At 41.6% G+C, this 23,977-nt stretch overlaps 1 protein-coding gene across 4 annotated transcripts in view; it reads left to right on the top strand.

Annotated features, from left to right (window-relative positions):
• The window catches only part of LOC120915114 (apolipoprotein A-IV-like), a 39,166-nt gene extending 27,735 nt beyond the window's left edge, over positions 1–11,431 (top strand). For 2 of the 4 annotated variants that reach the window (XM_040325363.1, XM_040325362.1), the window contains exons 2-4: positions 1,194–1,253; positions 4,517–4,634; positions 10,357–11,431. In XM_040325363.1, the coding sequence (XP_040181297.1) occupies positions 1,208–1,253; positions 4,517–4,634; positions 10,357–11,266 (1,074 nt within the window). In that variant the 5' untranslated portion in view covers positions 1,194–1,207 and the 3' untranslated portion in view covers positions 11,267–11,431. Of the gene's footprint in view, positions 1–876; positions 1,254–4,516; positions 4,635–10,356 lie in introns of those variants that run through there. The other 2 variants (XM_040325361.1, XM_040325364.1) reach the window with 2 other exon arrangements.
• The last annotated feature ends 12,546 nt before the right edge of the window (positions 11,432–23,977 follow it).

Here is a 23,977-nt window from a genome sequence, read left to right on the forward strand (position 1 = left end):
TGGGAATTGTAGTTCCTGAACAACTGGAGGACCATAGTTTGGAGACCCCTTAGTTAACCACTTCCCTACCCGCCCATAGTCATATGACGTCCAGAGATGGGATCTCCCATCCTGGGTAGACGTCATATGACGTCCTGGGCTTCTCGGCCGTCTAGGGGGCGCACGCAGATCCACGTCCTGTCATAGGTGAGGAGATGTTGTGTTCCCAGTACAGAGGAACATACATCGGTCTCCTCCCCTTGTGAGTCCCCTCCCCCTACAGTTGGAATCACTCACTAGGGAACATATTTAACCCCTTCAGCGCTCCCTAGTGTTAACCCCTTCCCTACCAGTCACATTTATACAGTAATCAGTGCAGTTTTATAGCACTAATTGCTGTATAAATGTGAATGGTCCCAAAAATGTGTCAAAAGTGCCCGATATGTCCGTTGCAATGTCACGGTCACAATAAATATCGCAGATCGCCGCCATTACTAGTAAAAAAAAAATGCAATAAATCTATCCCCTATTTTGTAGACGCTATAACTTTTGCGCAAACCAATCAATATATGCTTATTGCGATTTTTTTACCAAATATATGTAGAAGAATACGTATCGGCCTAAACTGAGGAAAAAAAATGTTTTTTATAGTTTTTTTGGGGATATTTATAATAACAAAAAGTAAAAAATATTGCATTTTTTTCAAAATAGTCGCTTTATTTTTGTTTATAGAGCAAAAAATAAAAACTGCAGAGGTGATCAAATACCACCAAAAGAAAGCTCTATTTGTGAAAAAAAAAAGGACGTCAATTTTGTTTGGGAGCCACGTCGCACGACCGCGCAATTGTCAGTTAAAGTGACACAGTGCCGAAACGCAAAAAGTGTTCTTGTAAGGAAAGGGGGTAAATTCTTCCGGGGCTGAAGTGGTTAATCAACTCTACTGTAAAGGTTTCGCTATTCTATAAAGAGCTCTGTATTATAGTAAAATTAGCAACATTCTGTAATAATATTTAGAAGATCTTTCTTGTGAAGAAATTTTCAGTACCGGTAATCAGATAAAGTAAGTTTATTCCACATAGTCTGTCAATGCCTGTAATACTGCAATACAGTACACTGCAACATTATCTGCAGTCTTCAGGCTCCCAGCTCTGAAACTTTATAATATACATATTCATGCTACTGACAATGATTTTTACATTTACTCATGTCTGCAGATTTTACAGTGAAGATGTTGGTGAAAATGATCGCTGTCACGCTTGTCTTTACCATCACAGGTTAGTAGCAAGAGATACAAGAAGTACTAGAGAAAAAACATTATCCCCTTAATATTTTTTAAATTAAATTAGTGTTTGCTTTTGATGTCTTACATAGGGAATATTATACTAATACTTTAAAAAAATATAAGTTCAACCAAAACATTTGTCTTCGTTTTGGCTAACGTGGGGCTTAGAACTAGTTAGAGACGTAACTTCACTTCCTGCCCTGCTGACAATGTTTTATCAGCCAGGAAGTGAGGGAAACTCTCCAACAGTAACGCACATTAGTCTGGACAGCTAAAAACATCATCAGTTGTTACTGATCTAAGGGAAAAGAGGAGAGTCCCCATTAGCAGTGGCGTTCCTAGGGGGGTGCGGGGGGTGCGGGCCGCACCGGGTGACACCCACTAGAGGGGTGACACCATCCCGATTTAAAAAAAAAAAAAAAAAGGGGGGTGCAGGGGGCTGTGTAATGTAAAAGGGTCCAGAGGTGAAGGGGGCTGTGAGATGTAAAGGGGTCCAGTGATACAGGGTGCTGTGTAATTTTAAAGGGGTCCAGTGATACAGGGTACTGTGTAATTTTAAAGGGATCCAGTGATGCAGGGGGCTGTGTAATGTAAAGGGGTCCAGTGATGCAGGGGGCTGTGTAATGTAAAGGGGTCCAGTGATGCAGGGGGCTGTGTAATGTAAAGGGGTCCAGAGGTGCAGTTGTGGAGAGGGGGTACACAGTAGTAACAAAAAGATATTGAAGGATGCAGAGGTATGCAGGGGGCACAGTGGGGTGTTTTTACATTTTAACGTGGGGGGGGGTGCCAGATATTGGATCCGCCCCGGGTGCCAAATGCTCTAGGTACGCCCCTGCCCATTAGTCCCAGAATACTGTCTGCCCATTCACATGGAGGCACTGTCAGGTGGTAAGTCAGTCAACCATATCTCATTCCTCAACTCCTCAAGGAACCCATAGCAACCTCTAGCACAGCCTTTCTCAGGGTTCCTCCAGAAGTTGGTAGGTGATCCTCAAGCAATGAGCATCTTCTGCCTCTCAGATAAGTAATCACTGTCAACAATGATCTTTTTAGCGCTCTGTAAGGGGGGAATCTTCCCAATGACAACTGTAAGGCTCCGTACACACGACCGAACATGTCCGCTGAAACTGGTCCGCGGACCAGTTTCCACGGACATGTCCAACCGTGTGTATGGCCTAGCGGACAGGTTTCCTGGCCTAGCGGACAGGTTTCCAGCGGACAAAAGTTTCTTAGCATGCTTATAAACTTGTCCGCTGGAAACCTGTCTGTCGGACATGTCCGCTGGTTAGTACGACTCATCGGACATGTCCGCTGGTTATGACGTATAACCAGCGGCACGAAATCCCGCGCATGCGTCGAATTGATTCGACGCATGCGTGGAAGCATTGAACTTCCGTGTTAGAGAACGTCGGTGTCTTCTACGTCACCGCGTTCTCTGTCCGCGGGGATTTTGGTCTGATGGTGTGTACACACATCAGACCAAAAGCTCCCAGCAGACATGTCCGATGAAAACGGTCCGCGGACCGTTTTCATCGGACATGTTCGGTCGTGTGTACAAGGCCTTAGGAACGTCTTCTAAGTGACCATCACACTAATGTATTGTGATCTTTTGATATACATAGTTAGGTTGAAAAAAGACAAAAGAAGAGAAGTCCATCCGGTTCAACCAATTTAAAAAAAAAAATCATTCAATCCCATATACACAATCCTTTACCCACAGTTGATCCAAAGGAAGATGAAAAACCCCAGCAAAGCATGGACCAATTTGCTACAGCAGGGTAAAAAATTCCTTCCTGATCCCCCAAGCAATCAGATATTTCCTGGATCAACTTTACCTATAAATGTCAGTATCCAGTTATATTATGTACATAGTGTTATTAACAAGAGTTCCTTGAGCCTGGAAAGTAATTTAAAGGTTTAGCCACGTAAAAAAGGTTGCAAAAGGGTGCTCTAGACTAGAGGATCCCTAGGGTTCCACATAAATATCATTATAAAAGAGATGGATAGAAGAATTTTTGATTTTTATTACTCGCTTTCAAAGTTGCCACAACAACAGGAAGTAAGGAAAAATCTCTAACGGGGCCAAACAAAATAATAAAAATCTGGCAGGAGCTCCAGCAGTTTCCTAACCTAACAAAAACATAGGGCCAGATCCACGTAGCGGATCGTAATTTTAGTCCGGCGTAGCGTATCGTATTAACGCTACGCCGCTTCAACTTTGAGAGGCAAGTGCTGTATTCACAAAGCACTTGCCTCTAAAGTTACAGCGGCGTAGCGTAAATCTGCCGGCGTAAGGGCGCGGAATTCAAATGTTAAAGATGTGGGCGTGTTTTATGTTAATTTTACTTGACCCGACGTAATTGACGTTTTTTCTGAATGGCGCATGCGCCGTCCATGGGGGTATCCCAGTGCGCATGCTCGAAATTAACCCGCAACAAGCCAATGCTTACAACGTGAACGTCATTCTAAGCAAAGCCCTATTCGCGAACGACTTACGCAAACGACGTAAAATGTTCAAATTTCAACGCGGGAACGACGGCCATACTTAACATTGAGTAAGCCTCATATAGCAGGGGTAATTATACGCCGAAAAAAGCCTTACGGAAAAGACGTAAAAAAATGCACCGTCCGGATGTACGTTCGTGGATCGCCGTATCTAGCTAATTTGCATACTCAACGCGGAAATCGACGGAAACGCCACCTAGTGGCCAGCGTAAATATGCACCTTAGATCCGACGGCGTACTAAGACGTACGCCAGTCGGATCTAGTCCAGCTTCAGGCGTATCTTGTTTTGTGGATACAAAACAAAGATACGCCGGAGCAAACTAGCAGTTACGCGGCGTATCAATAGATACGCCAGCGTAACTGCTTCGTGGATCTGGCCCAATATTTTTATTAATTTTTTAACTGAAATAACGTTTAATGTAAAATAAAAACCTTATTGCATGCTTCTCTCCTGAAGGTGTAGTACTGTGCATGAATGGCAGTTAGAAAGAATGAATAAAGATAGGTTCAGAAAATGTATTAGCAGAGGAAGTAAGGGGACATCTACAACAACAAACAGCAATAAAAAGCTAACAGAGGTTCTATGTAATTTTATTGCATTCTGTGCAATCAACCAATTTTCATTCACTTCCTGTCTCAGTGACAATTTCACAGTAACGTAAGGCAATTAATCAGATTTAAGTATACTGTAAGGAGGCTATTTAGAAAATGTTTTCTTATTTTGTAATAATAAATATTCTTCATCTTAGGCTCAAATGCCGAAGCTACCAGTAAAAATTTGGCAAGTGCATTCCTGGACTACGCTGCGCAAGTGGTCACGGCTACCAAGAACAGCGCCTCAGTGTATGACTTCACCAAACAAGTGAGGTAAGCTGGTACTAAGTTTTCAATGGGTTGGAGAAAAGCTAAAAGAGAATTTGTCACAAAGCAAAGTACAGTACCTGAAGCTTTTACTAGAAATAATTGTTCCTGAACTTGCAACCATTTACTAGTTCTGTGATAGTGAATAAAAACCTATTTAGCACAATTTCCCACAGATGGAGCTATCCTGACTGTCAGTGCATTTTTTCAAATAAACATTTGAGTTCCGCATGGAGCGAGAAGAGCCCTTTAAAAAAAAAAAAAGTTTAAATATTCTTTGCAATCAACCATTTATCTGTAGCTAAACAGTTTGCCAGTGGAAATAAAAACTTCTTTAGTGGATAAGTTCTTTGAAATGTTGAATGAGGCCTAGCAGAATCACCAAGTAGTAGCTTTGTATCAATGACACAATAAATATAGTTCTTCTAATATATAAAAAAAAAAAAAAAAACACTGCCCCCAGATTCTTATTGCCTAATATCTCTTCATACATTTAACAATAAATTGTTGGCGATGGTACTTACGAACAGATTAGCAAACAGTAATTTAGAAGCTGATACACAAGAATCAGTTAGGTTTCATCTCAACTAGATCTACAGCAAAAAAATCTTTGCAGACTGTTTCTAAATATTAAAATCAATGCTGATAACTCAGGGCATAGGGCTATATTGTCATTGGACACTGCCAATGTGTAAAATAGCATGAAGTGGGTATACTTTTTTTATTTAACAATCAGGATTGCTTTATTAATGGAGAATATGGCACATCATACAGAAAAGGAACAAAAAACCTTTGACATGGCATAATGTAAAGAAACATGGTACATACTTACAGTATCCAAAAAATATCCAATATCGACACCCAGATATATGCAAGAGTTACGATAACATCCATAGAACTGATCACAACAACCGAGATGGGAGAGAAACCTTATCTCAGAAGGAAATGGAGAAGGATTCTCCATAAGAAATTTATCTCCCCCTTCGGTGCAACACTGATGAATGATCACTTTACTGGAAAGCTCTTCATTGATGTTTTGGGGGCACCAAATAACTCTGACAGGTTAGAGCAAGGGAAGAGAACAAGGAACCTATTGTTATAAGGTGATCTTTACAGTATTACTCTTCAGAATAGAATACCTTAAAGTGGCACTTGCATCAGATATACATTTTAATGTTAAGTAAATGCTGTGACAAAAGTGAGGTCTGACGAACTTTAATCAGACTGAAGAGAATGGTCATTTGTATGGAGCCCATATGTATGTCATCGTTATCTCTCCAAAATGTGCAAGTCAGCAACAAAACTATTGAATTTAAATCTTGTAGCTGTAGAGCTTGGCAGAGAGCTGACACGTTTCAAATAATCTCCATCACCTACAATGACCATAAAGGTTGAATGAAGGATGGATGGCCGCACTCCAAAAACCGTACAGGTTGTCTTTTATTAAATGAACAGCAAAAGCATTACCAGATCACAGCAACAGAAACAGGGGACAGCCGACGTTTCGCACAAAATCAGTGCTTATTCATGGCCACCGCCAGCACCCTTGGAATCCTGTACCAGTGCATGACCATATAGTAGACCCACCTGGAGCAGTGACTTTCTTTCTTCTACCTACAATGACCAGTTTAAGCAGATCATGTTAAATAAACAGTACTTAGTCAGGATCTACAAAACCTAAAAAAACTTCTAATTAAGCCCCATCCATTGCTATTCCATACATTCCTAGCAGAGGTTCTAATGTATTCTGATCATAACTGGGTGTTTTAAACCTCTATTAAGTCAGAGCCTGCAAATAGCCATCATAAAAGTGGCTTTACCAAAGCCAGGAATAGTTTTAACACTAAAAAAATGTCAGTGTCTGAAATGTAAACTATTCATACAGTAAGAATTTCTATCCATGCAACAATTGCATTCTTTGAAAGTTGAATGGGTTTAGAAAGAGGAAATATAGCAAATTCACCTCTACTAGTACAGGGATGAATTATGAAGTAAACTAGTTCATCACATGCAATACCAAATATGTAGTATATTTACTACAGTGTCCCTGCAATAAGCAATACATAGACAGAACCACTAGGGCAGGGATGGACTGGCCATTGGAACTACCGGGCTGGGAAAACATGTGTATCATATAAGAAAAAGCCTGCATAGCCATAATCTGTCTGCACATTTCAGAAAGTATCATAATAAGGATCCAACGGAAACAAAATTCATGGCCATTGACAAGCTAAAGCCACATTAGAGGAGGGTGTAATTGGACTAGCAAGATCTAAAAATGGAGACTCGCTCCTAGGTCTCAATGTAGACATTGATATTATTGTTTTATTGATAACAGGGGTATGAAGTATGAAAATTAGATGATATATTTTTAAAATGTTATTAATATGTAAGTTTTTTATTTTTTATTGCATTGTTCTGAATAGCCTGTTGAATGCATTTTTATAATTGATAATGGAATTTTTCATGTATACATATGTATTTTTTTTCAATATATTTATTCATATTTTATGTATGACAGCCGTCATTGTGTACTACAAGAAATTCGATTTTTGTTGCTGATGATCGGCATCCATTTAAAATTGACTGACTTACCTTAATGGAGTTTTTTTTTTTTTTAGGAATTGAATTTTTTCCTTTAATTAAAAACAACTTATTAATTATAAAAAAAATCACTACATTGACATTTTTTCTTTCTTTTTATAGCAGCACCTATAACTTAGTGTAAGCTCTAGGTAACTGGCTCCTGTTTTCATGGCAAGTTATATAAATTTGTACTTTTAACATGGCTGCCGTTGATGAGGACTACAATGGAACCCAATAAAGCTAATGGGTGATATATATTTTGATCTTCGGAAACATAGCTGTATAATAGTGCCCATTATAAGGGATGACTGCCATGCACATTGGCCTTTGGAAATATACCAGCTGTGGTTGTTGACGACATAAAAATAGCACCCACCGTAATCTGGTCAGTGTGATGTAAATTGTCTTTTGGGAATATAATGCCCTCTGTAAATCTGGCCGGCGTTCCTCTAGTGCAGGGGTAGGCAACCTCAGCCCTCCAGCTGTGGTGAAACTACAAATCCCATCATGCCTCTGTCTCTAGGAGTCATGTCTGTTATTGTTAGGGTCTTGCAATGTATCATGGGACTTGTAGTTTCAAAACAGCTGGAGGGCTGAGGTTGCCTACACCTGCTCTAGTGGTTTACATGATTCATTAATAGGCCATTTAGGTAGGACCTTCTTGACGTCGAGGTTCTAGCATCCCCTGAAGATATGCTGCCACACGAAATGCGTATGGACAGAGCTGTGTGCTGACATTATTATTCATTGTGTATGAAGACTGAGGTACAATACCTGTCGCCGAGAATGTGTTTCCAGCACGACGGCATTGCGCTGATTCTCGGCGACATGGTGCCGACATCTCGCACTCGCTGGAATAGAAAAAGCACATGGTGCTCTGTCGCAGGGGGGGCGCCCTGTCCCCATGTTGAAAAGGACAGGGTCTCTTCCCGAAAACCCTGGCCGTTTGTTGTCGGGGTCTGCGGGCGGGGGGCTTATCGGAATCTGGGAGCCCACTTTAATAAGGGGGCCCCCAGATACCAGCCCCCCACCCTAGGTGAATGAATATGCGTTTTTTTATTTAAAATTTGGCGTGGAGTTCCCCCTCATGATTCATACCAAACGCCGCAGCTAGAATTGGCGGGAATCTAAGTCGGATCCCCTTTGCTTCTATGACTGCTTTTTCCCACCGCGGCAAGCCGGCTCGGCGCTGGCTCCCGCGACGGGGCTCGTAGGTGGTCAATCTCGCAGAGAAAGGGAGCGAGATTGACATAATATCGCGGTCACCTACAGTATTGTAAATAAATTACTATACTATATACAATCCCCTGGTGCGATGAGCATGGGTTGACTGTCTCCAATAGCGAGAGGTGGTACTACCAGGTGACTTCTAGGCATTAATGAAGCTGGATGACAATACGTGAGGGGCTGGAATTCTTTTGATACAAATGTGCTGTTTGCTGCTCACTTTTGGCAGCTTTGGAGTCGGTGAGTGTGGCATTAGTGTCAGTCACAAGTGGTGTAGTGGATCCTTTAAAGGGTAAAAGTTTTTAGCACACGTGAACACCATTGTTGATATTGGACTTTATTCACATGTATTTTATTCTGTTTGCTTTCACTATTCATATATTGGATTGCTTTGTGATACAGTGTTTCCAATTAGTGGGTACGAATGGTACTTTTGTTTGTTGTGATATATTATTCTTACTTGAGGGTATAGCTTACATTTCAGGCACTGTACTTTTTTTTTTACACTTTTGGGTTTTGTGTACTGACCTACTGTTACCTTCCTTAAATAATTTAACGCTGACTTTTCATGACATCCATTGCAGGAATAGTTTTATGTTTTATTTTAACGACCAAAACCAAAATCTATTCAGATTCCAGAAGTCCTGATATGATAAAGTTTACAATCATAACAAATGTCCACCTAAAGAATAAAAGCAATCATGTAGGTACTAATCATGCCTATGCCAGAAAATGGATGGAACACATTAAATATAAGGAGAGTATGCAAAAGATCAATATCATGTATAAGATCTATCAAATTATGATTTCATTTTATTTAATAATACATTGGTTGCGGGATTGTCAACATGGGCATCTGGTAATATTAATATAGTTATTAACCACTGGCTTACTGGGCACATATACCCCCCTCCTGCCCAGGCGAAATGTCAGCTTCCGGCACTGCGTCGTTTTAACTGACAATTGCGCAGTCGTGCGATGTGGCTCCCAAACAAAATTGACGTCCCTTTTTCCCCACAAATAGAGCTTTCTTTTGGTGGTATTTGATCACCTCTGCTGTTTTTACTTTTTGCGCTATAAACAAAAAAAGAGCGACAATTTAGAAAAAAAATTCAATATTTTTTACTTGTTGCTATAATAAATATCCCACTTTTTTTAAAAAATATATTTTTTTCTCAGTTTAGGCCAATACGTATTCTTCTACATATTTTTGGTAAAAAAAAAAAAAATCGCAATAAGCGACTGGTTTGCGCAAAAGTTATAGCACCTACAAAATAGGGGACAAAATTATTATTTTTTTAAATTTATTTTTTACTAGTAATGGCAGCGATCTGCGATTTTTGACACTTTTGACACATTTTTTCCACCATTTACATTTATACAGCGATTAGTGCTATAAATATGCAAGAATTACTGTATAAATGTGACTGGCAGGGAAGGGGTTAACACTAGGGGGCGAGGAAGGTGTTAAATGTGTAGCCTAGTGAATGTTCTAACTGTAGGGGGGTGACTGGGGAAGGTGACCAATCTGTGTCCATATGTGGACACAGCATCGGTCTCCTCTCTCCTTGACAGGATGTTGTCCTTGTCTGTGTAACCGCCGATCGCCGGAGGCCGTATATAGATGGCCTCCTGGCAATTGGGATCCACACTGCGGCCGTACAAAGTCGTACGGCCGGCAGGAAGTGGTTAAAAATGGCATTTAGAGAATGTCTGCTGAAATATGGACTTTGAAACTCCCACATCACACCCTCAGTTCTCTTGACTGGATGGGATTTGGCGGTAGCCCTATTTACTACTGAAATTATAATGGATTGCTAAGATGGCTGATACTCTCTGTTCACCTGCTAACCTGTTTCTCTTAACTCAAAGGTAGGAACTCTCATTTAACAAACTTTCTTTTTAAACTTACTAGTGATCTATTGGAGAAGAATATGAAAAGTCTCGACAAAGAAAACCTACTGAAAGCATTTTCCACTTTTGCCGACAGCATCAACAAACCATTGACCTATGACAAAGCCAAGCAACCAATGCTAGATGAGCTGGAGCAGCTGAGGACCACCTTGTCAGCATCCACATTAGAAGTGAACCGGTTGTTCAGCATGATCTCAGAAGAGCTTTTGATCAAGCTCTCCCTTTATTTTGACAATTTACAAGCCAAAGTGGAAAAAAATACCCTAGCAGTTAGCCAGAAGCTGGAAAGTATAACGGTTGACTTGAACACACCGTTGATAACAAGTATTGATAGTATGCAGATGTCATTGGCCCTGAACTTACAAAATCTTGAGGGTGCAATTGTAGAAAATCTTGAAGAGGTAAGGGTTAATGTAAATGTATATCATGAAAGGGTGAGTGAGAAGTTAAGACAGCAGTCTCTGCTTTTGATTAAACATTTGTCTCCCTATGCAGCCGATATGCAGGAAAGCTTGACCAAACAATTTAAGGTAATGTGTTTTCAAATAAAAAAACTTGTTGACCAGATGCAAACCAATATTTTTGTTACAGCATCACAACTAAAGGAGCAAGTAGGCTTTTTTAAAAGTTCATTACTGGCAAAAACATATTTAGATGTTAGTAACGTCAAAAAGACAACAAATATCTGCCTGTCCGATATGAGCCAGAAGATTACGCTGTTTAAAGACACGGTTGTCCTGTATGGAGAAACCCTCAAGAAGACACTCATCGAGGGATTAGAAAACATAAAAAAGGAGACAGAACTGTATGATGTACAAGATTCAACAAAGGTCCTAAACAAAAATATCCAGGAAAAAATCCTCAGCTTCATAAACAGTACCCTACTGAGTGGTATCATGAGCGATAACTAAATAAATGGTGTAATCTCCAAACAAAGAAACAGTGGGGCAGATCCACATACATCTGCACCAGGCGCAGCGTAGCTAAGATACGCTTTGCCGCGGTAACTTATCTTTTTTAATTTGAATCCACAACAAATCTGCGCCATAAGTTACGGCGGCGTAGTGTATCTCTCGCAGCGTAAGGGCACGGAATTCAAATGGATCTAATGGGGGCGTGTTTTATGTTAATACGTCGTGACCCAACGTAAACAACGTTTTTTTGGAACTGCGCATGCGCCGTCCCTGGGGGTATCCCAGTGCGCATGCTCGAAATTAAACCGAAACCCGCCAATGCTTACGACGGTGACATCATTCTACACAAATTCCTATTCGCGAACGACTTACGCAAACGACTTAAAAAATTCAAAATTGTACACGGGAAGGACGGCCATACTTAACATTGAGTATGCCTCAGTATAGTAGCTTTAAGGCCTCGTACACACGGACGGACTGTCCGCTGAAATCGGTCCGCCGGACCGTTTTCAGCGGACATGTCCGCCCGGAGATTTCTGTCTGATGGTTGTACACACCATCAGACAGAAATCCGCGCGTACACGATACGCGGAGACGTGGCCGCGCCGTCGCCGCGACGATTCCGCAGCGACGTGCGCGGCCCTGGAAGGTCAATGCTTCCGCGCATGCGTCAAATCACTTCGACGCATGCGAGGGATGGCGGCCGAGCGGACATGTACGGTGAGTCTGTACAGACGACCGATCATGTCCGACGGACAGGCTTCCAGCGGTCATGTTTCTTAGCATGCTAAGAAACATTTGTCCGCTGGAAAACGGTCGGCTGGACAAATGTCCGCTAGAAACCTGTCCGGTCGGCCTTACACACGCCCGAACATGTCTGCTGAAACTGGTCCGCGGACCAGTTTCAGCAGACATGTTCGGTCTTGTGTACAGGCCTAACTATACGGAAAAAGCCAAACGCAAACGACAGAAAAAAATGCGCCGGCCGGACGTACGCTCGTGGTTAGCCATAAATAGCTAATTTGCATACTCAACGCGGATTTCGACGGGAACGCCACCTAGCAGCCGCAGAAAAATTGCAGCTTAGATCCGACGGCGTACGAAGACGTACGCCTGTCGGATCTAGCCGAGATGCCGTTGTATCTTGCTTTGAGGATTCAAAACAAAGATACGACGCAGGAATTTTGAAATTCCGCCGGCGTATCAATAGATACGCCGGCGTAATTTCTTTGTGGATCTGCCCCATATGTGTATTAATAGCATATATAACCAATGAAATTACTTTTTTTCCCTCTAAAGTCTGTATAGTGCAAGAGTAAAATAAACACTTCAGTTTAAGCTGATGTTATCATCTTTACTGTAAAAGGGAAACAATGTAACAGCATATAAACGTATATAGAATAAAGCTTATATATATATATAAAAAGATAAGCGTGCATGGTGTTTATACATTTAATGATAAAGGAATAAACCAAATACTTGAAAAAAATCATAGCATCAGAAGCATTGTTTTATTACAAGGTTTGTTATAAGCTGGTGGCTGTATTTGTTTTCTTTTTTTCTTTATTTTTTCCTGTTAATCTTGCCATTAATATTTAAACAATAAATGGATTGAGCTAACCTATTAATTAAATCCACAACTGGCGAGTAATCTATCTTGTTAACCCTAATAAAGCATATATTGTGCAGTATATCTGTGTGTGTGCATATATTACAAAAAGTATATATTTTGCGTGTACATGGGAATATACAAACGTGTGTAGAAATGCTCAAAAAATGCGTATGTTGGACAAACGATCAAAAAATATAATATAATAAGTGACTTGTGCAAATATTCCCCCCAAAAAGGGGCAAAAGTGCAAGTGCTTGCTGGTATGTGTTACCAGTTATGTTACACCTATATGAGCTACTCCCCCTATATCAGGGAAACTTTAAACATTATGGGCCAGATCCACGTAGCGTGGCGCATTGTTCCGTCCGGCGTAGCGTATCTCTGACACACGACGCCGCCGTAACTTACAGCGTATTTTCCTTATCCTGAAATAATTTGTGCTGTAAGTTACGGCGGCGTAGTGTAACTTTGTCGGCGTAAGGGCGCGCAATTCAAATGGATGAGATGGGGGCGTGTTTTATTGTAATACGTCTTGACCCAACGTAAATGCTCCAAATTAACCCACAACAAGCCAATGCTTTCGACGTGGACGTAATTCTACGCAAAGCCCTATTCGCGAACGACTTACGCAAACGATGTAAAATTTTCAAAATTAGACGCGGGAACGACGTCCATACTTAACATTGAGTACGCCTCATATAGCAGGGGTAAGTTTACGCCGAAAAAAGCCTTACGGAAACGATGTAAAAAAATGCGCCGGCCGGACGTACGTTTGTGGATTCGCCTATCTAGCTAATTTGCATACTCAACGCGGAAATCTACGGAAACGCCACCTAGCGGCCAGCGTAAATATGCACCTTAGATCCGACGGCGTACTAAGACGTACGCCAGTCGGATCTAGCCCAGCTTCAGGTGTTTCTTGTTTTGTGGATACAAAACAAAGATACACCGGAGCAAACTAGAAGTTACGCGGCGTATCAATAGATACGCCAGCGTAACTTCTTTGTGGATCTGGCCCTATGTATCTCGAACCCAAACATCAAATATCACAAAACTTTTAAAAATAGATAATGTGAAATATAAAAAAAAACAAAAACAAGTGAAAAACCACAAGAGGAAAAAAAGTAAGGAAAAGGGGGGAACCCCTATGTATGCCCCCTATCCTTCCTCTATTATCCTTCCTCTATTATGAATAGTCCCAGTGAGTAATCAACTTTTCAAAAAGCTTGGTGTTCCTCCTATGAGGATATCAGATGCAGCTGTGTTCACCACTTCCGTGATTGTCCCACCACCTTCTGCAATGGTCACTCACCAGATCCTGCTTTGGTTCATTATCTGGATAACCAATCCAACTCGCACCAACAAACTGCCGCCTTTTCCAGATGGGTGAATTATTATAGCCGCTTTTCCTCTATAAATGCTCATAGGAAAGAAGTGGCCATCATAGAGTAGTAGATAAAAACGTATTAATTGAATTAAAAAATACAAAGACTATTGCACTCACATATTCATGTGCCTCTATGCCGGCACCCAGCTTCTCCAGCCGTGTATGCGATTTAGAGAGTGCGTTTCTATATCAGCGTGCCACGCAAGCCTCTCCTGCGATCGGCGGTATGTCGCGTGAGTTCCAGCGGCCTTTACGCATTTCGCAAATGTATTTGCATCATCAGTAAGCTGCTGTACTTCTGTTATTTCTATCATTTATACCCCTTTGAAATTGATTGTAGCCAAGGGTTTCCGCTCTGCCCGGAAGTAGCTTGACCGGAAGTGGCTTCGCCGCCATTTTTGTAATTGGAACCATTGCCCCATTTTTCATTTATGCCTGTCTCCCGGACTTAGCTCAAAAAAAGTTTTGCCAGTCCCGTAGCTCACCACTTCACACCTCCCCGCCGCAATACAACCACCTCCCTGCCCCATCAATCCCCTCGCCCAGCCCCGCACATTCCCAGGTACCACCACCGTCTTTTCCGGTGTCTTGTCACATTCGGCTCCCCATCACAGATTGCTCCGGAAGTGACGTTCCGTCACCACCATCTTGCTACACTTCACACTCCTGCACAGTAAAAATAGAGTGTGAAGGGGGCAAGCGGACATCTTGTTACACACACCGGAGTTTTAGATTTCACAGTTATTTTCAACACAAAACAAAGCTTATATGCTTAAATACAGTGGGCCAGATTCACAGAACAAATACGCCGGAGTATCTACTGATACTCCGGCGTATTTTCAAATTTGCCGCCTCGTATCTTAATTTGTGATTCACAAACAAGATACGACGGCTTTTGGCTAAGATCCGACAGGCTTACGGCTTTGTACGCCTTCGGATCTTAGGCTGCAATACTTCGGCCGCCGCTGGGTGGAGTTTGCGTCGTTTTCCAGCGTCGGGTATGCAAATTAGGTTTTACGGCGATCCACGAAGCTACTCGCGTGCGTAACGTCGTTTTTTCCCGTCGCAAAGTTAAGCAATCTTTTTCATTGTTTAACTTTACACCAGCCATGTTAAAGTATGGCCGTCGTTCCCGCGTCAATTTTTCCTTTTTTTTTTTTTTTTGGCGTAAGTACGTTACACACGGCGCCATTCACAAACACGTTGGGGCGCCGTAATTTCGCGCTAAGCATGTCGGGAAATTTCCTAACGGACCATGCGCAGAACGTTCGGCGCGAGAGTGCGCCTAATTTAAATGGTACACGCCCCATTTGAATTAGGCGGGCTTGCGCCGGACGTCTTTACGTTACTCCGCCGCAAGTTTATACTCAAGTGCTTTGTGGATCAAGCACTTACGAAAAAAACTTAACGTAAAGACGATACGTTACGCCGCCGCATTTGTACCTGAATCTGGCCCAGTATTTGTAAATCCGACTCACTGTTTACATGTTAAATGTGAAAATCAGAGGTGTTCTGTCACATAAGAAACCATGTAAGGTCAGCAGGTTTGCTGCTGCTTTTAAAAATTAACATGTAAACAGTTCGTAGGATTTCGAAACACTGTATTTAAGGAAATAAGCTTTTACATATAAAATAAGTGATTATTAAAAAACGTGTTGGAAACTTTTATATGAAACATATATAAGAAAGACAGAAAGTTACCGCTCCAGGTGGATTGTGTTAGGATGATCAGTATGGTCTCAGGAGATCAAGGGTGCTGGCAATGCACAAGGCAACAAATGGAAAAAGAAAATATTGACAGCGGCACTCCAAAACCTAATAAAAGGTTCATATCAACATACTAAAAGAGGGGCGATTAAAGAAAGAGATAATGAATATATATTAATATATAGAAATGTCAATTAACAAAAAAAAATGTATATACAAAGGAATGTGTGCATATAGATTCAATGTCTAGTATCCATAGCATCGAATGTGCAATGTTCCCATTGTAAGATGCAAATGCCTGTATGGGTTGATTCACAACTGGAAGTTGCATGAAAATTGCATAAACCAAAAATTGGATTAAAGGTGCATAAAAGTTGCATAAAAGAGCCCTTCAATGCTACAATTGCTACTAGGAGGGGGGTGACTGAAGTCTTTTGTTATCCCCCTGTTTTTGTACATATGTGCACAGGCAGTCGCATCTCATGATCGCTATAGGAAAATAGTACTATGATCACACCAGCATATAGATTCAATGCCTAGTATCCATAGCATTGAATGTGAAATGTTCCCATTGTAAGATGCGAATGCCTGCATGGGATGATTCACAACCAAAAGTTGCATGGAAATTGCATAAACCAAAAATTGCATAAAAGTTACATAAAAGAACCCTTCAATGCTACAATTGCTACTAGGGGGGGTGGGGGGGGGTGGCCAAAGTCTTCTGTTATCCCCCTGTTTTTGTACATATGCGTACAGGCAGTCGCATCTCATAATCCATATAGGAAAATAGTACTATGCTCACACCATCACAATTACCTGAACATATATCATAAAACATGTACATACATGAATATATAAACATAAAACCTTGTACATACTTGTATATACATGGATATATAAACATAAATGGCCAGATCCACGAAGCAGTTAAGCTGGCGTATCCATTGATACGCCGCGTAACTGCTAGTTTGCTCCGGCGTATCTTTGTTTTGTATCCACAAAACAAGATACGCCTGAAGGTGGGCTAGATCCGACTGGTGTACGTCTTAGTACGCCGTCGGATCTAAGGTGCATATTTACGCTGGCCGCTAAGTGGCGTTTCCGTCGATTTCCGCGTCGAGTATGCAAAATACCTAGATACGGCGATCCACGAACGTACGTCCGGCCGGCGCATTTTTTTACGTTGTTTCCTTAAAGCTTTTTTCGACTTATAGTTACCCCTGCTATATGAGGCGTATCCTATGTTAAGTATGGCCGTCGTTCCCGCGTCGAATTTTGAAAATTTTACGTCGTTTGCGTAAGTCGTTCGCGAATAGGGCTTTGCGTAGAATGACGTTCACGTCGTAAGCATTGGCTTGTTGCAGGTTAATTTCGAGCATGCGCACTGGGATACGTCAATTACGTTGGGTCAAGTAAAATTAACATAAAACACACCCACATCTTTAACATTTGAATTCCACGCCCTTACGCCGGCAGATTTACGCTACGCCGCCGTAACTTTAGAGGCAAGTGCTTTGCGAATACAGCACTTGCCTCTCAAAGTTGCGGCGGCGTAGCGTTAATACGATAAGCTACGCCGGACTAAAATTACGATCCGCTACGTGGATCTGGCCCAAAATCTTTATTCTACACCGATGGAAACTGGTGCATGAAAATAAATCATCTATCGTATGTGTGTAATCTGATGGCTGTTGTGCAGGATTGGGTGTAATAACCCGATCCTGGTATATTCGAGTCCCGAATGATCAAACAGCCCAATGAGGAGTCCTTTCCATATCATAGGATTAGTTTTTTTATATAAAAACTAAAATCATATAAGAAAAAAAAGGAAGAAAAGGAAAGAAAACATGAACACACATAACTAATTGATGTACCTTAAAAAATCTTTTGGAGTGCAGCTGTCCATATTTTCTTTTTCCATAGGAAACATATATAAGTGACATATAATAAAAATTGATAGCTATTTGGGCATCAACTGTTGCTAGGCTAATCATTGGTAGGAAAATATTAGATAGATGGATTAAAAAATATAAAGATAAAAATAGAAAAATAAATGTAAATAAAAATAAAAAATATAATAAAATAAAAATAAAAATAAAATAATATTTATTTTTTATTTATTTTATTTATTTTTTTATTTACATTTATCTTTCTATTTTTATCTTTATATTTTCTAATCCATCTATCTATTATTTTCCTACCAATGATTAGCCTGGCAACAGTTGTGAAGGTGTGAAGGGTTGAGCTACGGGACTGGCAAAACTTTTTTTGAACTAAGTCCGGGAGACAGGCATAAATGAAAAATGGGGCAATTGTTCCAGTTACAAAAATGGCGGCGAAGCCACTTCCGGTCGAGCTACTTCCGGTGGGGGCAGAGCGGAAACTCTTGGCTACAATCAATTTCAAAGGGGTATAAATTATAGTAATAACAGAAGTACAGCAGCTTCCTGATGACGCAAATACCTTTGCGAAATTCGTAGAGGCTGCTGGAACCCACGCCACATACCGCCGATCGCAGGAGAGGCTTGCGTGGCACGCTGATATAGAAACGCACTTTCTCTAAATCGCATACACGGCTGGAGAAGCTGGGTGCCGGCATAGAGGCACATGAAAATGTGAGTGCAATAGTCTTTGTATTTTTTAATTCAATAAATACGTTTTTATCTACTACACTATGATGGCCACTTCTTTCCTATGAGCATTTATAGAGGAAAAGCGGCTATAATAATTCACCCATCTGGAAAAGGCGGCAGTTTGTTGGTGCAAGTTGGATTGGTTATCCAGATAATGAACCAAAGGCGCAAATAAAGCAGGATCTGGTGAGTGGCCATTGCAGAAGGTGGTGGGACAATCACGGAAGTGGTGAACACAGCTGCATCTGATATCCTCATAGGAGGAACACCAAGCTTTTTGAAAAAGTTGATCACTCACTGGGACTATTTATAATAATAGACGAAGGATGGGGGGCATACATAGGGGTTCCCCCCTTTTTTCCCACTTTTGTTTCCTTTTTTTCCTCTTGTGGTTTTTCACTTGTTTTTGTTTTTTTATATTTCACATCATCTATTTCTAAAAGTTTTGTGATATTTGATGTTTGGTTTCGAGATACATAATGTTTAAAGTTTCACTGATATAGGGGGAGTAGCTCATATAGGTGTAACATAACTGGTAACACATACCAGCAAGCACTTGCACTTTTGCCCCTTTTTGGGGGGAATATTTGCACAAGTCACTTATTATATTATATTTTTTGATCGTTTGTCCAACATACGCATTTTTTGAGCATTTATACACACGTTTGTATATTCCCATGTACACGCAAAATATATACTTTTTGTAATATATGCACACACACAGATATACTGCACAAGATTCGCTTTATTAGGGTTAAAAAGATAGATTACTCGCCAGTTGTGGATTTAATTAATAGGTTAGCTCAATCCATTTATTGTTTAAATATTCTTGGCATGTCACCCCGCGGACCGTTTTCATCGGACATGTCTGCTGGGGGATTTTGGTCTGATGTGTGTACACACCATCAGACCAAATTCCCCGCGGACAGAATACGCGGTGACGAGGCGGCGACGTGGCGGCGACGATGACGCGGCGACGTCCGCGACCCAGGAAGTTCAATGCTTCCACGCATGCGTCGAATCACTTCGACGCATGCGAGGGATTTCGGCCCAGCGGACATGTCCGATGAGTCGTACTAACCATCGGACATGTCCGACGTACAGGCTTCCAGCAGACATGTTTCTTAGCATGCTAAGAAACATGTCCGCTGGAAACCTGTCCGCTAGCCCAAGAATCCGGTCCGTTAGGCCGTACACACGGACGGACAAGTCCGCGGAAACTGTTCTGCGGACCAGTTTCAGCAGACATGTTCGGTCGTGTGTACGAGGCCTAAGTGTAATGCATTTTTTATTGCAGCAAACCAAATAACAAGGGATCAATTTAGTAAAACATCCCCTGTTTTGTTTTTATTAGTATTTTTTTCGCCGGTAACATCCATTTTTTCTAATCTTGCCATTAACACACTTCCCGTTCTAGGGTGACAATCATACTGAGCAGCAAGGGCAAGGGAGTGTGTTAAGACTAACATATCACTGTGCAGTAATTTGTCGTTTTAGGCTCCATGCACACTGGGCTTAAAAAAAGTCTGTTTTCTTTGGAGTAAAAAACGTTCATATAGAGCATTTTTGAGCTCCAATCAGAAATGCAAATGAGAAGGGTTTTTTTTTTTCTGCCTCTTAACGTTGATCTACAAATATGCCTGTAAACGTCATAATGTGTATGAACACATAGGATAACATTGAGCTGCTTCTACAGACAGAATACAAAACTCCTGTAGAAGCAACTTTTTTTATGCCAGTGTGCATGGAGCCTTAGGCTAGGTTCGCAAATATGCAAAGCGGGAACCAGCACGATTCCAGTGCGAATTCCGACATCGCATGTCTCTCGCAGGTAGTTTACACTGCTCTGTGAAATGATGCAGGAATTGGATCGCATAGGTGTGAGGCCCATGCAATCCGATTCCAGTGCAGACCAAAAATGGGCCCTGCACTATTTCGGCCCGAATGCGATGCAAATTCTGCCATACAATCTGTATGGCTGAATTTGCATCGCACAGACATTGCACGTGATCTGAACTGCAAGGCGGTGTGAATCACATGCGATGTCTGACATTGCAATATTGTGAATCCAGCCTAAAGGAGATGGCAGGGAACAATGCTAACTGATAAGAGTCCAGGGGTAGAGAGTACAGGAAGTTATTAGCTCACAACATTTCTGTCTGAATAAAGAGGCGCTTTTTTTTTGCACTCAAATAGATATAATAAAACCATTGGTATATTTAAAGTGTCACTAAACCTACATCATAAAAAAAACTATCAATAAATGCCGTATTACGTGCTGTACATACTCAGTCACTATGAAGTTTGTCAAAACCTGGTTGATCATGCTGCTCTCTATTTCCACCATCTGTTCATGTCCCCAATTCAGTTAGGGATCTTGCAGCTGTGGTTGCAACTCTGCACATGCTCAGTTTTCAGTTAGCATACCTCCCAACTTTTTGAGATGGGAATGAGGGACACCTATTAGCAAAAGTATGTAGGCATAGGACACACACCCTGTCACTCCCCCTTAAAGGAGCATTATACAAAAAAAAATGTTAAACCAACAAGTGCTTTTTTTTATCACTACTATTAAAGGAATAGTAGTGATACAAAAAAAGCACTTGTGGGTTTAACAATTTTTTTTATAATTTTTTTAATATTGGCTTTGAAATTTACAAATGTAGCAATTCCCTCGAAATCAGGGACAGTTGGGAGGTATGAGTGAGTTTCTATGCTGAGCATTTCCTCCCTATCAAATCTGAGCAGCCCATATGACTATAGAGTCACAAATTTGGGCATATACACAGTGGTAAATGATAGCCCACTCCCTCCCTCCATGCCCATTAACCAGCTAAACACAATGGGGGCAGGATATGAAGAATAATGAAGGCTTCAGCTCCCTCTTATTCTAAGACACAGGCTGGATGAGTGGGACACAGCATGGCAGAAATATGCTCACACCATGTTATGTCCACAAAATATTAAATAATTCATTTAAAATATACAGTATATTTGTATGCCAATTTAAAACAGTTTATTGACATTATTTATTTATTTTTACTTTCTATGCCAAAGGCAAAATGCAGTTTTCTTTATTTTGAACATGTGACCAGCAGAAGAGGACTGGATCCTACTGCTTATGTTTCCCTGCAGACAGGCTGGGAAAGATCTGGGTCATGTGACAGCTGAATATGGATTAGGAAAAAGGTACTTAGATGTTTGTTTGTTTGTTTGGGATCAAAAGGGAGCTAAATTCACAAAAATACCCTGTGATAGCATATACTGCAAACTTACCTACTATTATCTGGTCCAGTAATGTGATCCTGTAGCTCCATCTTACCTGTGTAACAGACAGCTTGGTAACAGCTGTGAATTCCAGAAGCTGTGATGTCAGCCATAGGCTCCCATGGTCCAAAGGTTGTAGGTGCTCCTTTCTCTCCCCTGTAGCAGCAGCTCACTGACCCAGGGGAAATGTGTACGGGGTGAGAACCAATGGTAAATAATGTGGAACTGTCCATAACAGAGTTATTTTTCGGGAAGATCAGAGGAAATTGCCCTTTTGCAGTAGTAACATGGGGTGTTTATGTAAGAAAATATAATAATTTAAGATGACAAACAATTTTTTTAATTGTTTATTTTATTAAAGCAATAAAAAAAGACACACAAAAGGTTGACAATATTTACTGTTGTGATCTGAGTTTCAATGCACACACGCTGAGCCTGTAATTTGAATGAAAGGTGTTTGCACCATCCAGTGATTATATGGGGAATTGCAAATTGTTCTCAAGTTTCAGGTACTTATCCCAGCCTCACTTACACAGGAAAATATATGAAAGCAACAATGATTAGCTGAAGTGATATTGGGGTGATTAGCTCAATGGTAAAAAGTCTTTAGTGAGTCCACACAGAGCCGGACTGGGAATAAAAACCAGCCCTGGAAATAATTTCATACCAGCCCCATAGCATTATTATACCAGCCCAACAGCATAACGTCATGATTTCTTGTTCATAAAAGGGAAAACCATACATTTTAAAGCACATTTGAAGAGCGTATATAGATAAGACAGATATAAAAGTACATAGGGCTAGGGATATATATATATATATATCATCAAATTCCAGTTAAAAGTGGTAAAAGTGGGGGCACCTGGAACTCTAGGAATGTGGGGGGGGGGGACCTTCGGCAGAAAGAATACACTAAGGGGGAAACCTTTATATTAGTGCCCCCTTACATTACTGTATTCACTCCCCCCTTACATCAGTGACCCGACCCCCTCAGACTGGCCTGGCGGTGCTGTCACTGACCTCCTCTCAGGTGCACCTTGCAGGGCTCAGTCAGTCGGCTGCAGCTTGGTGGCTCTGGTTTTCCTATAGTCTCCTCTCCACAGTCCAATCACATCTGACTTCTCCCATGACCCCCATCCCAGCAGCGCTTTCACTCTTGACTCCTCTCCAGACTCCACCCATGATATAAGACAAGAGATGGTCAGAGGTTGCGAACATGATACAAGAGATGGTTAGAGGCTGTGGGCATAGTACAGGAGATGGTCAGAGGTTGCAGACATGATACAGGAGATGTCAGAGGCTGCTGGCATGGTACAGGAGATGTCAGAGGCTGCGGGCATGGTACAGGAGATGTCAGAGGCTGCGGGCATGGTACAGGAGATGTCAGAGGCTGCGGGCATGGTACAGGAGATGTCAGAGGCTGCGGGCATGGTACAGGAGATGTCAGAGGCTGCGGGCATGGTACAGGAGATGATCAGAGACTGAGAACATGATACTAAAGATGATAAGAGACTGTAGATCAATGCAGCCTCACCAGTGCCCATCAAATACAGCCTCACTCACTGTGCCCATCAATGCAGCCTCACTGTGCCCATCAATGCAGCCTCACTGTGCCCATCCATGCAGCCTCCATGCCCATCAATGCATCCTCACTGTGCTCATTATTGCAGCCTCACTGTGCCTATCATTGCAGCCTCACTGTACCCATCAATGCAGCGACACTGTGCCCATCATTGCCACCTCACTGTGCCCATCATTGCAGCCTCACCATGCCCATCATTGCAGCCTCACCATGCCCATCATTGCAGCCTCACCAGCCTCACCGTGCCCATCATTGCAGCCTTACTGTGCCCATCTATGCAGCCTCACCGTGCCCATCATTGCAGCCTCACTGTACCCATCGTTGCAGCCTTACCGTTTCCATCAATGCAGCCTCACCATGCCCATCATTGATCATTGCAGCTTCACCACCCATTATTGCAGCCTCACCGTGCCCATCATTGCAACCTTACCGTGCCCAATATTGCAGCCTCACAGCCTCATTGTGTCCGATCATCCATGCAGCCTCATTATTCAGTGTCTGCGTCTATCACACAAGCTGG

The sequence above is a fragment of the Rana temporaria genome, chromosome 10, assembly GCF_905171775.1.
Source record: "Rana temporaria chromosome 10, aRanTem1.1, whole genome shotgun sequence".
Taxonomy (NCBI): Eukaryota; Metazoa; Chordata; class Amphibia; order Anura; family Ranidae; genus Rana; species Rana temporaria.